This window comes from Protopterus annectens, chromosome 1.part1 (assembly GCF_019279795.1).
Source record: "Protopterus annectens isolate FY-2018-M chromosome 1.part1, PAN1.0, whole genome shotgun sequence".
Classification (NCBI taxonomy): Eukaryota; Metazoa; Chordata; order Ceratodontiformes; family Protopteridae; genus Protopterus; species Protopterus annectens.
In genome coordinates, this window is record NC_056726.1 from 1,205,505,803 (window position 1) to 1,205,523,445 (window position 17,643).

General features: G+C 39.0%; 1 protein-coding gene across 4 annotated transcripts in view; it reads left to right on the forward strand.

Annotated features, from left to right (window-relative positions):
- Positions 1 to 17,643, forward strand: part of LOC122809252 (myosin-10-like) — a 3,714,157-nt gene that overhangs the window by 1,357,405 nt on the left and 2,339,109 nt on the right. For all 4 annotated transcript variants that reach the window (XM_044080584.1, XM_044080595.1, XM_044080606.1 and 1 more), the window contains one exon: positions 6,764 to 6,827. In XM_044080584.1, the coding sequence (XP_043936519.1) occupies positions 6,764 to 6,827 (64 nt within the window). The remainder of the gene's footprint in view (positions 1 to 6,763; positions 6,828 to 17,643) is intronic.

Consider the following 17,643-nt stretch of genomic DNA (forward strand, 5'->3'; position numbering starts at 1 on the left):
GAGGGCCTTAAACTGCCAGTTTCATATGATTAAATATCAACAGTTCCTGTTATCACAATTAAAAAACAAAATGTCTCAACCTGAACAACCAGATTTAAGAGTTACAGGATATGATGCATAGTGCAGATCAAGTGGGTAAACACACTTTACAATGTGGTTATGATGCCCTAGAGGCCTCCAGTAGAGCGGCTGCTACAGGATCAGTCATTCGCAGACATGCCTAGCTTAGGGAACAAAATCTGCCTGATCATGTGAAAGCAAAACTTCTTGATGCACCTTTACAAAAGGATGTTCTTTTTGGTACTAATGCTGAGGATATATTACGAAAAATGGAAGAGAAAGCCAAATCTATGCAAACTGTCAAAGCTTTCTTACAGGTCCAGCCACCACGATTTAGCAGGAATTGGCCATCAAAAAAATGGTCCTTTCCATCCACTGACAAGCCCCAAAGAGGCAGATACAGACGCGGTAGGGGCAGAAGACAATCACAAGGGTCATATAGAGGCAGACAATGGCAATCTCCAGCACCAAGAGGTGGTGAAGACAGTGCACAACAATACAGGAAGCAAACTCAATGACTCCCTCATTTCCATGCCAAGCAAGTCTCAGTTGGCAGCACCTTTGGGAGGGAAACTAGCATTATTTGCAAGCAATTGGCATATTGTCACAACAGACAAATGGATACTGGACATTATAAACAGAGGCTACAAATTTCAATTTCACACTCTTCCAAAAATGAGAGGCATGCCAAACCTACCACAAAATCAAAGGGTAGAGGCACAACTGCAAATTTCAAAGCTCCTAAACATGAGGGCTATACAAAAGGTACCTACGCACCAACAAGGTCAAGGTTTTTATTCAAGACTTTTCCTGGTACCAAGAAAAGGAACCGACTGGAGACCCATCCTGGACTTATCCATCCTAAACACATTTATACTCGTACCAAAATTCAAGATGCTCACATTACAGCAACTTCTTCCCATGCTGGGCAAGGAGTTTTGGCTGGTAACATTGGACCTCAAGGAGGCATACCTGCATGTCCCAATCAGACAAAGCTGCAGAAGATACCTCAGATTTCTTGCAGGTTCAATCCACTATCAATTCTCTGCATTGCCCTTTGGCTTATCTACTGCGCCCAGAGTATTCACAAAGTGCCTGGCATCAGTGATTGCCTATTGCAGACTTCAAGGGATACAAATTTACCCTTATCTGGACGACTGCCTGATCCAAGCAGACAGCAAACATATACTACTGGAACATCTGGCATATGTGACACGGTTACTGCTTTCTCTGGGATGCACCATCAACAAGGAGAAATCAAAGCTAACACCTTCTCAGAAAATAACCTTCCTGGGTGCCAGCTTGGACACAAACACCCAGATGGCATACCTTACGCCAGAAAAACAAGGGCAATTATCTCAGTACTTCAAAATACTAGCAAAAAGTACCAGGCTTACTGCAAGGAAAATCCTGCAGGCTCTGGGATTCATGGCATCTTGCATTCTTCTAATCCCGTGTGCAAAGCTGCATATGAGGAAACTTCAATGGTACCTAAAAAATCTATGGTCTCAACACAGTCACAGCTTGGAAGCAATTATTCCAATAATTCCCTGTCTGCAAAAGGAATTCTATGGTGGGCCCAAGCATGTCAAGTAAACACAGGCCTCCCATTCTGCAAGCCTCAAGCAAAACAAGTCATAACCACAGACGCCTCAGATTACGCCTGGGGGGCGCACATGAAGGACAGGTGCATTCAGGGCAGATGGTCCCAAAAGGAAAAGCACCTTCACATCAATCAAAAAGAAATGCTGGCAGTAATAAATGCAATTACAGCTTTCAAGGACTTCCTGCATCCAGGACAATTGCTCATAAGAACAGACAACACCACAGTAATGTGGTACATAAACAAACAAGGAGGAACTCACTCATACCCTTTGTGCAGACTAGCCATGACTCTTTGGAACTTGGCTCTGGAAAGACAAATCGAACTACAAGCACAGTACTTGCCAGGGATGGAAAACACACTGGCAGACACTCTGAGCAGAAATATGACAGATCCACACGAATGGAAGCTACATCCACAGGTGTTTACGGAGATAGTCCAAGCGTGGGGGAGGCCAGATATAGATCTTTTTGCCTCCCACAGAAACCATCAATTGAAAAAGTTTTGTTCAAGGACCTTTCACCCAAAGGCCTGGAAAGTGGACGCCCTTTCATTCAGTTGGACAACATGGACAGTTTATGCATTCCCACCTCTGCCTCTTCTGCCCAAGGTGCTGCTGAATGCAAGAACAGACAAACCGAGGATGATACTGATTGCTCCAGACTGGCCAAGGCAACACTGGTATCCACTCCTGAGGAGCCTAACACATACTCCTCCTTGGTTCCTGCCTCTAATGCCTCTCCTGCTGACGCAGAACAACTACAAAACCCTTCACAGCCAGCTGAAAACACTCAACCTAGCTGCATGGAAAATTCCTTAACACCACATCAAACTCTACTCTCCAAGGAGGTGCAGGATGTCATTTTGGAGGCCAGAAGACCATCTACTAGAAAAGCTTACTCCGCAAAATGGAAGCGGTTTTGCTGTTGGAATGAGAAAAGAGGGCAGGACCCTAGAAAATTGAACTTGCCTCAGGTTTTACAGTACCTAGCTGAACTACTGAGCAGTGGACTTTCATTTTCTTCAATCAAAATACACGCCTCAGCCATTTCTGCAGAATTCAACACGGATCCTCCTTTATTCTCACATCCACTCGTACGGCAGTTCCTCAGAGGGGCTAAGAATATAAGACCTCCAAGGAAACAACCAATACCAGCCTGGGACCTTAATTACATACTAGAAAAATTAACATTGCCTCCCTTTGAACCTGCTGCTTCAACAGACCTACAGTATTTGTCCTGGAAAACAGCTTTCCTTCTGGCCATCACTTCAGCTCGTAGGGTTTCTGAACTACAGGCCCTCATGGCGGTGCAGCCCTTCCTCTTCTTCCATCAGGACAGGGTTTCCCTTCGTACCAATCCATCTTTTATGCCTAAAGTGGTATCTAGGGTAGCCTTAAACCAAGCCATACACCTTCCTACCTTTTATCCTAACCCTCAAAACAAAGGGGAAAGGCTGCTTCACTCTTTAGACATCCATAGGCAGCTACGTTACTATTTGGACAGAACAAAGTCCTTCAGGAAATCAGACCAACTTTTTGTGTCCTATGCCATAGGGGCTCCAGGGAAACCAGTTACCAAACAGACCATTTCCAAGTGGATTGGCCACTGCATACGTTTTTGTTACTCCTATCATGGGAAACCTGTCCCTACTGTTATCAGATCTCACTCCACCAGGGCCACAGCCACCTCTACAGCCTTCCTCAGAGGTGTGCCTACTAAGGATATCTTGGAGGCAGCCACTTGGAGTTCTGTACATACCTTCACAAAACACTACCATCTGCCCTTATATTCCAGAACAAGAGCAGGCTTTGCCACTGCTGTTTTGCAGGGCATTCTGGCTCAACCCAGTTCCTCATAGTACCTACCACCCTATGCATAGCTTTGGGACTCTACCCATCTGTGATTACTGCAGCTGTATGCACGATGAACATAGTACAGTTTTGTACCTATCATAAATGTAGATGTTCGAGTGCTAATACAGCTGCAGTACAGGTTTCCCTCCCTCCTTCCCCTCTTGGTAAGGCCAGGGGGCCTGAAAACCTATTCTTACCTCCTGACTGGGTTATCCTGCTATGTTTTATTTGCTTGCTTTTGTGGATTAGCTTGATTTATGTATTGCCTTCCTTTTGGGGGGCACCTGACATCTGGGGCAAGAAAGACTGAAGAACATGGTGTCGGCTGTGTCTTATATACTCTGGCCTTCCTGACGTCAGAAGAGTAAGCGACAACAACCGACGCCGGACCAAGAATTTGGAATTCGGCCGACCGAGGGACCGCCTGACGGCTGAAAAGCCATCTGTGATTACTGCAGCTGTATTAGCACTCGAACATCTACATTTATGGTAGGTACAAAACTGTACTTTCCACACCATGGGTCAGTTCCTCGTTAGTCAGATCTGACCACAAGCTAATCACCCTAGAAATCCACATCCTGCCCCCACCTCCCATTTGGGAAACTACCGTAAAAGACTTCTCCAAAGCCAACTTCACACTTTTTAAGACAGAAGTGGCAAACTTCATGACACCCATGCAGATGGACAAGAGAGGTACGACTGCTGAATCCTACACAAATGCACTTTATAAGCACTTACATGAGTCCATGGATCGTGCTATCCCTAACAGAACCAAGATGCTATCCTCCAAAAAAAGGAAGCCAATCTGGTGGTCCTCTGCCATAAACAAACTCTACAACAGAAGAAAGAAACTGTTGCAAAAAAGAGTAAAATCCCATGACTGGAGGAACTCCCTGGTCAGCCTCAGTAAGAAGCTGAGATCCCTCATAAAATCCTCCAACGGTAGTTATGAAAACAAAATTGCCACTGACTCTAAAGACAACCACAAAGCATTTTCTAGCTATGTGAAGAAACTCAGTGGCAACACTCAGATCTGCTCTGAGTTACAGCACAATGGCACTAAATATACAGAACCAACTGATATTGCCAACATCCTGGCAGATAGGTTCAGTGCTAACTTTACCCCCCTCTCACCCCCTAGAAGGCCCATCTCTATACTGGAAAAATGGAAAGTTCCTGTAATCATGGCTGCAGAGGTAAAAAAACACACTCTCCAAAGTCAAGAACACAGCATCCATGGGACATGACAGTATCCCAGGCTGCGTTCTACACAAACTACAGAATGTACTGGCACCCCACCTAAGTACCATGTTCAATCATAGCCTCACCGCAGGCTTTGTGCCCACTGAATGGCGCACTGCGATGGTTATCCCACTCCACAAAGGCGGAGCCACAATGGACCCCGGGAACTACTGCCCCATTAGTCTGATGAGCCTGGTCTGCAAGGCTATGGAACGTATCATCATGGAACTCATAAACAAAGACATTGGTAATCTCCAGACTCTGGACTCCACCCAGTTCGGGTGTGTAAAAGGCAGATCTTGTCTCCTAAACCTGATAAACTTCTTTGAAGCAGTCACCAAAGCCATAGATGAGGGTAAGGTGGTTCACACAGCTTATCTAGATCTCGCCAAGGCTTTCGACACCATCCCCCACTCTGGAATTATAGATAAACTCACTAAACGAGGTATAAATCCCTATGTCACAAGATGGGTTGTCAACTGGCTCACGGACAGAACCCACACTGTGAACGTAGCAGACTCCAAATCCGACTTCAGACCAGTGACAAGTGGAGTACCACAGGGTTCAGTCCTGGGTCCTGTCCTGCTTGGTATCTACTTCACTGAAGTACATGCTAACACAGAATGCCTTTGGCTAACGAAGTTCACAGATGACTGCAAACTAGGAGCCATAGTCAAAACTCCTAACAATGTGGACATGCTACAAAAGAACCTCGCTGAGACAGATGCTTGGTGTCAAACCCATGGCCTGAAGCTCAGTGCCAAAAATTGCATTGTCATCCCCTTTTGTAAAAACTCTGTACCCATGAACTACCACATAGGTAGTAGTCTACTTAACACTGAAAGTGTGATGAGACCTTGTGTCACAGGTGGACGGTAGTCTCTGCTTTGATAATCACATCGCCACAGTGGTCAAGAAATCCGTCTATGTGGCACACCTCATCACAAAAGGTTTCTCATCCAGGAAAAAAAGAGGTCATTGTTCCCCTCTACTCATCACTCATTAGACCCATTATAGAGTACAATGCCCCTTTTAGTATGTACCTCAGTAGACATCTACAACAACTGGAAAGGCCACAGAAATACCTCACAAAGAGGATTACTGACTTAGAACATATGCCCTACGCAGACCGTCTCAAAAAACTCCAGCTTTACTCCGTCGCATATCGCCTACTCAGGGGCGATCTCTGCCTGACACACAAAGCTGTGTCAAACCCAGAGCTGTTGCACATGCTCCACTTAAAGAAATCCCAATCCCTCCGAGCTACATGTTGTAACCTAAACCTTGTCACCACAATAAACAGAACATTCTGGAGGGATAGATTCCTGTCACAGAGACTTCCAATACTCTGGAACAGACTACCTATCTATGTCAAACAAAGCTCCTCATTAGCACTCTTCAAGGAAAATCTTGATGATTGGATGGAAATTGAAAATTCACATCGGGGATCACTTCTGTGGCTCTGCTCAACAGGGGCACAGGAAAATAATTTTTTGGGTGGTAAAAGCCAGGGTACTTTTGTGGCTAGGCTTATATAGGCCCTAGGGCCAATAGCCTTGTACCTACCTATGAACCTGTAGGGTACATATTTTTTCCAAACAGCCGTTCAGTATGGTTAACTTCTCACTTTGTCTGACACGTTACAGACATAGCTTTCTGCAGTATTCTCATTTTTTTTCAGAAGATAATTGTATCATCCTTTGCTTCTGTTTTACTACTCTGTATTGTAATACATTTCCCCATATATGTATAATTCAGTGTGTAGGTTTGTTCTAAATGTTTTATGTATGTTTTTTGTGTAAGTGGGTGTGTTTGCATACAGGTACAGATGGTCTGTGATAGACTGTCATACTTTGAATTTTAATGATTCTAAGAGTGCGATGGCTACAGTTTACCTATATCTTCTGTGTAGAGGCACCTTAACTCATTTAGTTAACTAACTGTACCAGGCATACTAATAATCAGTATTTTTATTCACTGTCTGTTTTCCTTTCTCCTTGTAGGGTAAATTTATCCGCATCAACTTTGACGTGGCCGGATACATAGTCGGGGCCAACATTGAAACCTGTATCCTTTGGATTTTATGGTTATGAATTATTTTATATTCCCATTTTAAAAGGAAATAAATGCTAATAATGCAATCCTAGTTTTCACTGGTAAAGACGTATGGACTTGAAGCATCATCTACATGGTTGGCAGACATCACCACTCCAACCTGGAACACAGCACCTTCTGGCAGTGTTCCTGACTTGTACACATACAATAAAAGAGTTATTCATACTTTGTTTTGCTTGTCTTAGAAGTAAAAGCTGACACATTTGTGGCAATTCATTGATCCCATAAATTATAAATGTTGAGGTTGTGGTGTTATATGTTGGTATTGGTAGCCATTCCTTTAACCTCATGGTGAAAAGCGTAGTGCCAGAGGTTGAACATTGTTTGTAAATCTCAATCTTGTTTGTTTTTAAGAAGCCGAAAATATGGTACAAAAGGTGTTTGAGGCAAAATGTTTAGGCCCTTTCTCATCATAGTCATTACTGCAGTTGTATTCTTCTTGTCATGAGTTTTACAGTAAACTGTCAGTTAACCAGCGCCCATGGGGATTGGTAGATGCCAGATAACTGTAGTTTCTGGTTGCTTGAGAGTTACTAGTAAAAATAGGCCTGACTAATACTGTACCCTGTACTCTTTGTTTGGTTTGACTCGTTCTTAGGTTGGGAAGAGAGGAAATTTATTCCTATCTTCCTTTTTGAAACTCTTAATATTGTAAGATATGCATCTACGGTGGGGTGGGGTGGGGGGCAAAAACTGCAATACATGAAAATTGTACTGTATTTCTTTGATTTTTTTTTTCTGGGTGCTTGAGAGTTCTGGTTGCTTGAGTTCTGGTTAACTGAGAGTTTACTGTACCAAGAATAAGAAAAAGAAGGGCTTGGTCTGTCATCAGCTTTATTTATTTACTTTTGTTAACCAGGTAAATAAACTGACTCATGGACATTTTTCAGCCACTACCTGGGACATGTGGGAAATACAGTTTTACACATAAAGTAGTATATACTTATGCATTCACAATCATTTTAACTTTAAGGTTACCATATAGGCAGAACATTGCATTCAGGCAGTTTTTTTAACACGTGTCATTCACTCCATTTCATAAAATTGCTAAATTCTTGCCTTCCCTTAAATCTCAGCCCTCCTTCTGACCATTATTTTGCATGTGTTTTGCTCCAACAAATTCCATTTATTTCTATGTTATTTGCTGCTTCATTTTTTTAATGACCCCACTTCCATTTTTTTCCTTCTTTACAATATTCATTACTTTAGTTACAGATCGTTTAGATTTTGATTTACTTTCTCTAGTTTTTTTGGGGAGTACCATTAACATTCAACTAAGTAAGGCCTTACTCTGTCTAGTCAATTCAGATCCAGCAGTTTCCTATCTCAAAATAATAATTTCCTTAGTTAGTACTACTCCCCCAGCATTTCTGCCAAAGTACATTGTAGTGAATTTTTAAGTCTACCATCTCATTACACTCGTAAAACACACCCTCTCAGTTACCAGTCTCCTTCCAGTTTTTCCCCAACATTTGATGTCTGCCTGAGGAAAAATTGTCTGAAGTCTGATTAGGGTACAAGGTACCTACACAAATGCTTAAAAGCAAAAAAAATCCTAAGTATTTTGGACAGTGTTGCATACTTGGGAGTCATACATATGTCCTCCAATTAATACTTTCTAAATTGCTTTCTCTAACATCCTGTGATTAACTTTTATTGTTATAGTGCAATATTTTATATGCCCTACAAACTATCCATTTTTTATCAGCAGTGTCTGTTCTAGACTCAACTAAAACTCTACCATAGCTTCTCATAGCATTCTCCAATCCCTGGCTTTTTGCTTATACTCTTGATATTAATCCCCGGTAGGGCTTGGCCTCATTTCACAATACTACTCTTACGTGTATAGTTATTTGCTCCCAATACCTTGGTTACTTTGATAATTTTCTGCAGCAATTTCAGCCCCCTCTTGCCTATTTTTATAGCCCTGGTTGCAGTTGTATCTTATGGCAAAATCTTTCTGTTGTTCTCCTTGACCCGCATTCAAAATCTTGTTTTAATTTTATTTCTTGAACTGCGCCCCCTTGCCATTTCATCATTATTCCTTTTCACGTTGATTTAGAACCTTCTGCTTGTTTTATGAATATGAACCTTAACTACTCAGCACTAAAATAGCTCTTCAAATCAGGTAATCCTATACCTCTCTACACTTTGGAGAGAATCAATTTATCCCACTTAAGTCTTGCCTTCTTCCTCTGTCAGATAAATTCCTTCAACTCTTTATTAGTTGTCATTGTATGGGTAAAATTAAAGAGACTACAATACACATTCACTGCTTGTGTTTTACTATCCTCCATCATCAAGCTTATATTATCTTTTGTTTGGTATTTTCCTGCAAATCTTTAGCTGCCATAACAAAATCATTTTTCCTTTTTAATTCATACACCTAAATTATTTACCCCCATAAGTGTAGGTATTGCTGAGACAGTTCATGTTTGGGTACTTAGGTTACTGCTATTGCCTGTTTATCAACATTAATTTTATATCCCAAAAGGATTCAAAACAGTCTTAAAATGTTTCACAACAGTATAATGTCCTTTTCTGGATTTTTCACGTACAAGTTAATGTCATCTACAAGTAAAAATACATTTTCTTGATTACCATACCATTTACATACTTGAATTTGTGAGTCCTTTATTTTCTTTGCCAGTGTCTCTGAACATAAAGCAAATCAAAGTGAAAGAGGACACCCTTTCCTTGTTCCTCTGTTTCAACACAGCTTTTCAGAGAGGAGCCCTCCCACTTTAATTCCTGTCTGCAGTCCTTCATAATTCTCTAATTAACCCTGTTATTCTATCAGGGAATACAAATGCTGCCATTGCCTTACTCAAAATCCCAGCTGACGCTATTGAATGCTTTCTGTGCATCAAGTGCCACCAGTATTAGTGGTATTTTCTTACATTGTGCTTCCATCTGGATCATCATTTTTTTGTTAATGTTGCCAAAGGTCTTTATCACTTTCTTACCTCTCAACTTCCTACTCTCCACAGGAATGCTGTCTGTTTCTGGAGCCCCCCTGTTCATTCATTACAGTAAGGAGTCGATTATCCGAACATCGATTATCTGAAACGTCAGTTATCTGAACGGCACTTCCAAAGTTTTTGGGTAGGAAAAATCTTAAAGTCTGAATATGTAAACTTTATTCGTATTCACTTGTGTATATTTTTTGAGCTTGTACTACAATAATATACTGTTTTGTACTTAACAGTAAATTTGTTTTATTTTTCTTGTTTAATGTTCATCAGAAACATTTTTAGAAGTTTTTTATCTGGTTCAATTATATGTTTAATTATTATTTATTTATTGTTTTATTTAACATTTGTTTACTAGGAAAGTCTGATTTGGAACGAGCCAATTTTCAGTGGAGGCTTGGAGAGAAATGCTCCAGATGCATGTCTTTGTAATGTGGGAGGAAACCGGAGCTCATGGAGAAAACTCACACAAATGCAGGGAGGACATGCAGACTCCGCACAGAAGGCACCCAGATGAGAATCGAATCGGAGAGCATCTTGCTGTGAGGTGACAACATTAACCACTGCGCCATTTGATTATTCGAACAGTTTATAGTCCCAATTAGTTATGGTAATTGACACTCTACTGTATATATTACTGTTTTTAATCTCATCTCTTCCTCTCTTGACTATTAATTGTTGAATCTTTTCCTCCTCTAACATTGGCATAAGTAAATCTTCCATAAAGATTTCTATATTTGCATTTTCTTGGACGCACATTCCTCTGCTTTTATACAGATTTTTCTTAACATCTCCAACATATCTCCTGTACCTTTGTAGGATCTCTGATTTCTTGTCATAGGCACCTTAAGTTTGGCAACAACACCTTTTTCTTTCTGTTGTCTATGTCATAGTGCTAAAAGTGTTGTGCTCTGGAGACCTTATCAAAAATAGTTGCTGAACAGCAGCCTGTTTAAACTTACCCATATTTTCCAAATGCTTCCTTGTTTTCCCTTTACCACTTCAGTTTTTCATCTTCATGTTTAGTGAAAATCTTTGGCAATACTTTAACCTCTGTCAACCCTACTAAATAATTTGTATTACTTTTTTTCTCGTGTTACCTACTGTTCTGCTTTTCTGTCTTATTTTTATACTCCATTTTCATTTTATCCTACTCACTATGTATCTCCTTTGATGAAATGTCTGCCTTCCCTAATAACTCAAAACTCATTTCCATTACCCTTTTCTTTAAATTCCTCTTTTAACAGGTAAAGAGGAAAGTGCCAATATCTCATTTTTACTTTATTACCCTTCATCTTTATCTTAGTTTTCATTAGCATGTCATTTGAAGTAGTCATTGTTTGTCAAAGCTTTCAATTAAATGCACATGCTCATATAAAATATATTTTTTATTCAATGTAGCCTAGTTATTGTACCTTACTACCAAATTCACATCTTCCACACCAAATAATCCCATTTATATCTACAGCAATCTACTCTTTTTGTTATACTTTCCAGTGAAGATCCCCTAATTCACTTTCACTATCGCATATCAAGTTAATTCCTTGCTGAAAGCTGATTATTTCTCCAAAATTTTTTATACGCTTATTAATAGCAGTTTTTAGTGGAATATAAAATTCATGCCAGTATAATCCTCTTCCCCTGTCAGTAGCCCCCTGCTATCAGTTATCTAACATTATTGTATTTTTTTCCAACTTCTGTCACTGCTGGATTCTGCTTGTCTAGCAGTCAGTATTTTTGGACCCTTTTTTTTCCTGATATTCTGCTGAATGCCAATCCTGAAATCCTTTCTTTGTCAAATTCAAATGCTCATTTCTTTGCAGCTGTCTCCTGAAACATTGTTATTTGCACCCTACATTTCATAATGCAATTCATTACTCTTTGCTTTTTTGTTTGTATGGGTTAGGCCATTTACATACCATAATAATATGGACAGAGTAGCCATTATGATGGAAAGCTGTTACCCCCACCTTTTATTCATGACAGCTCTTTTGGAAGTGTATTTCTAGCTTTTGACTTGCATGTATGCCTTAATGTTTAGCAAACTGATATTTGAAGTTGCTTCTTCCCATCTCCATTTGTACCTGTTGACAATATCTTCAGAGCTGTTTTTTTCTTCTTCAGTGTTGAGCACAAAAAACTAAATTCAGTTCAGAGCCCTCCATCCCTATTTAACTTAGAATAAGCACACAAAATATGTACATTCTCAACAAAATTTACCCTTCCAGATAGGTGTAGTTGCCCCAAATCAAAGGCTGCACCTACAAGCATTACCTAATTTTAAAAAAGGTTACCCATCCTAAAGCACATGCTATGGCTTGTATTCACACATTGATTTCTATCTTTTCTTTTATCTTTATTCCGCATTCGAATGTGAAAAAGACCCTGCATGCTTTCAGTAAACATTAACTTTTAACAATATGAAAAAGTGCACTGGCTACAGTTAAATAAATAGACTTAAATTATGCACAGTATGCACTGGTTGGCTCATCTGTTGTGCATCATGTATGATTGAATACTGAAAGGTCTCCTTTTTGGAGAGCTAGACTGTGGAAAAAGCCAAAAAGATGATCCAAGTTGTACTACAAGGACATATGCAAGCATGACCTCAGCACTCTTTCCAACAGCCCGAACACCTGGTATTCTCTCACCTCAGACAAGTATGCCTGGAAGTGGGAAGTGAATGAGACCACCTTGGCAAGGAGAGCAGAGAATAAGAAAGCCCTCAGGAAGATCAATTATACCAGGCCGATATCTCATACTGCTGCTCAGAATGTGGAAAGGACTGCCAATTCTGCTTTGGATTGCGCAGCCACAGAAGACGCTGTTCGAATCAATCCAGTAGAGGCACAAACCTATGATCCTTTGGGATCGAAGAATGTTTACTATATTAAATGCATTAAAGTATTAAGCTGCTGGGATGGCATGTAATTACAAAACTTGCTCCAAACTCTCAAGATTAATTGCATGCACCTGCATACAGCTCACCTCTAAGTAAAAGCAGGCAGCAGTGAGAAAAAAAAACAGCTAGTAACTTTGCAGGTGATTGAAAGAATCTTTGTAAGTTTCACTCAGCACAATGTTCAGACTTTCCATGGCCAACTACCTGCACCTGCAGATTTCTTGTCTTTCTCTGATAGCATTAGTAATAGAAATTAGCTAAACATTTTGGAAATGTAGGAAACCTATCATTACTATGCCTTTCATCATTCCCGTATCAGTCTTTTTTGGGTTAAGCATGTCTTATGTTCAAGCCTGTTTGCTAAAAAAAATTGTTTATAGCTTTAATTAATGACATTAGTCTAGACATCCTCCCATGCAAAACAGGAGACATTGTTATCTTAATTCTAAGTATAATATGATCAATTCATTTTGGATCACAGCTTTATATTAACTTCAACTCCATTCTGTCCATCCTTTATTTTGTTATTGTGTAAAGCCTGTATAGCTTACACATAGGAAAAAGTAATTGCTTGCTTTATTTATTTATTGACATTTGGTTACCGGGAAAGTCTGACTGAGTAGAAGCCCATTTTCAGTGAAGGTCCGGGAAGAAATGCTCCAAATTATTTCAAAACATTTTAAGAACAATAATCCCAGACAAAAAACGTATATAAAGCACCAGATACCTCTGCAGCAACAATAAATAAAGCAATTAAAAGTCCAAAAAAGTCTGCTGAGGGATGGCTCCAGTATCCCAATCGAACTCAAAACTAATACAAAGGTTAATTCAAGCAGTACTGGCTTTATTGCAACACTAGCACTTTCACACAATGCTTCTTCAGGTGTAAATACAATGCAAAACACTCACACCTTTTATCAGCAGGTAAAATGATCACATGACATATACCATTTAATTTTTAAAAAGAAAAACCATATAAAAATAAAAACATAACTCATTTTAAAAAGGTTTTCAAACCTATTAATAACTAAACATTATATATTAAAAATATATATACATAAATATATAAATATAACTAACTAAAAACAACTATCTAAAAACAAAAATGGCATAAGGGATTTTACCTACATAGAGCTCTGTTACTAAGGACAGGTTTCATGGGTACATAGTCATTGAGTCCATGACCATAATTGGCTCTAAGCATGACTATCCAATTGGCTTCCATTTCTTCTGTCCTGCCTCTAATGTCTCCCATTCTTAAACTCTCATATACCCTAGAAACTACCATAAAAAGAAATTTATGGTGTGCCCCCATCTTAACTACATGCTTTGCTAAGGCATTGGTGCTACTCCCTTTCCCAGTATGTTAAATGTGCTCCCTTATCCTATCCTTCAAAGCACGATCTGTCTTCCCAATATAGAAACATTTACAGATTAAACAACTAGCCAAATAAACAACATGCATTGTATCACATGTGGCTTCGACTTTAACATCAAAAACCCTTTCAGTGTCAGGGTGTATAAAAAATGTTTCCTGATTAATGTGCTTACATTGAGCACACTTCCCACAGGGCTTAGCCCCAACTAACTTCCTGCTACATTTCTTGTCTTTAACAATACATAATCTCCTTTTTAAATTCTTCTTATTCTTAAATGTGAACTCAGGTTTAAAGCCTACTATTTCAGACATCTGTGAGTCAGTTAACAGTATATCCCAATGCTGATTTATAACATCTGTATACTTCTTAACATCTCTAGAATACGGTATACAGATCTTAAGCTTATTCCCTCTTCTTGCAGCATCTCTATATGATCTTTGTGAAAAATAGGGTCTTGCTTTAGTATTTCTCAGCTGAGCAACCTTATTGGCACTATGCTCAACCAATCTCTGATCATAGCCTCTCTCCATAAGATCACTAGTAGTCCTAGTCACTTGTTTATGGAATTCTTCGTCCTTCACACTCAGCCTAGATGCCCTATAAAACTGATTCTGGGATACGTTCTTAAAAATATATTTGGGATGCATGCTATCAATGGATAATAAACTGTTAACATAACAATCTTTCCTGAACAATCTAGTGGACAACATACTAGTCCCATCCTTCTCTACAAAAACATCCAAAAAATGTATACCTACTTCCGAGTAGTTCATAGTGAACCTCAAAAATTGCGTAGTGCCATTAATGTATTCAACAAAAGTCTGCAATTCTGAAACCGTTCCTCTCCATAAAATAAAAAGATCATTGACAAACCTCCTATAAAATAAAATAAAATAAAATCACAATAAGGCTTCCTAGACAAATATTGTGACTCCCATTTCATCATGACCGCATTCACATAAGTGTTGGAACAAGAACTGCCCATTTTGTAGAGAAGGATGGGACTAATATGTTGTCCACTAGATTGTTCAGGAAAGATTGTTATGTTAACAGTTTATTATCCAGTGATAGCATGCATCCCAAATATATTTTTAAGAACGTAGCCCAGAATCAGTTTTATAGGGCATCTAGGCTGAGTGTGAAGGACTAAGAATTCCATAAACAAGTGACTAGGACTACTAGTGATCTTATGGAGAGAGGCTATGATCAGAGATTGGTTAAGCATAGTGCCAGTAAGGTTGCTCAGCTGAGAGATACTAAAGCAAGACCCTATTTTTCACAAAGATCATATAGAGATGCTGCAAGAAGAGGGAATAAGCTTAAGATCTGTATACCGTATTCTAGAGATGTTAAGAAGTATACAGATGTTATAAATCAGCACTGGGATATACTGTTAACTGACTCACAGATATCTGAAATAGTAGGCTTTAAACCAGAGTTCACATTTAAGAATAAGAAGAATTTAAAAAGGAGATTATGTATTGTTAAAGACAAGAAATGTAGCAGGAAGTTAGTTGGGACTAAGCCCTGTGGGAAGTGTGCTCAATGTAAGCACATTAATCAGGAAACATTTTTTATACACCTTGACACTGAAAGGGTTTTTGATGTTAAAGTCGAAGCCACATGTGATACAATGCATGTTGTTTATTTGGCTAGTTGTTTAATCTGTAAATGTTTCTATATTGGGAAGACAGATCGTGCTTTGAAGGATAGGATAAGGGAGCACATTTATCATATTGGGAAAGGGAGTAGCACCAATGCCTTAGCAAAGCATGTAGTTAAGATGGGGGCACACCATAAATTTCTTTTTATGGTAGTTTCTAGGGTATATGAGAGTTTAAGAATGGGAGACATTAGAGGCAGGACAGAAGAAATGGAAGCCAATTGGATAGTCATGCTTAGAGCCAATTATGGTCATGGACTCAATGACTATGTACCCATGAAACCTGTCCTTAGTAAGAGAGCTCTACGTAGGTAAAATCCCTTTTGCCATTTTTGTTTTTAGATAGTTGTTTTTAGTTAGTTATATTTATATATTTATGTATATATATTTTTAATATATAATGTTTAGTTATTAATAGGTTTGAAAACCTTTTTAAAATGAGTTATGTTTTTATTTTTATATGGTTTTTCTTTTTAAAAATTAAATGGTGTATGTCATGTGATCATTTTACCTTCTGATAAAAGGTGTGAGTGTTTTGCATTGTATTTACACCTGAAGAAGCATTGTGTGAAAGCGCTAGTGTTGTAAAACAGCCAGTACTGCTTGAATTAACCTTTGTATTCGTTTTGAGTTCAGTTGGGATACTGGAGCCATCCCTCAGCAGACTTTTTTGAATTTTAAGAATAATAATTTTACAGTCTTCAAACATAAAACAAAAATATCTGCAGTTTAAATAATTATAACGAATTAGATACGAGATAAAAACATTGGTTAAGAATTGATACAATGTGCATGGCAATCATTTAATATTTAGAGAAATTTTAGACAGTTTGTAGAGAAGTTAAAGGTAGGTTAGTCTTGTACAAATAGGACTTGCAATATGAAGTATGGGAAAAACAAGCTTATGGCATATTTAGAGAGAAAGTCAGGGAAGAGAATTAGATAGCAGTAAGGAAGTAAGTGAAGAAGGGTGAGTAAGGAGGTATAAGGAATGAAAAGGTAATTGTTCACATTTAAGGATAGAGTTTATCCTGGTTTTGAGCAAGAACAAAGACAGATTTTATCTAGAAAGTCTTTCAGAGTGGTTTTAAAAGATGGGAGGGAGTGTATAGACCTGATGGATACAAGTAAGGGGTTCCAGGCCTTAGCAACCTTGTACAAGTACAGACAATGCTCAACAGATTTGCTAGGTTTGTAGACAAGCCTTTTTGGTCACTGGAGTACAGTGACTGACTGGGAACATAGTTGTGTAGGATGTATTTTAGTGCTGAACAAGCAGGTGGATGCTGGATAATTTTATAGGTAGTAAGAAGTTGTGCATGTCTTAGTTGATGTGGCATTTCTTACCAATGCAGGCTTTTTAGTGCTATACAGTAGTGAGTTCTGAAAGGGGTATGTGCTGCAAATTTAGCAACTTTGTTATAGCATTGCTCAGGTTTTAATTTTTGTGAAGCATGAAGGTTAGTAAGGATGGGAGCGCCATAAAGAAGGGTGGGGAGGCGATAAGTAGTGGGAAGTCTAGTTTTAGTTGCGTCAGTTTGAATGTTTTTGGCACTGTAAAGCATCCCTAGTTTTGATGAGTTTTTCCTGTGCAATTTTGTATGTGTACGTTGAATGTAAGATTATCATCCACTATCACCCCTAATAGTTTTCTATGAAAAGTGACTTCAGTGGTTGTATTATCAATAGAGAGGTCTTTAAATTTTGTTTTTTTCATGAGAGAGGGATTTGAGGGAAAAAAGTAACAGTTCAGTCTTTTTTGGGTTGAGCTTGAGTTGTGAGTTACAAAGCCATGTTTCAGTAGCTGTTAAAGCTTCCTGAGTAATTTTTTTGGATGTGTACATAACTCTCA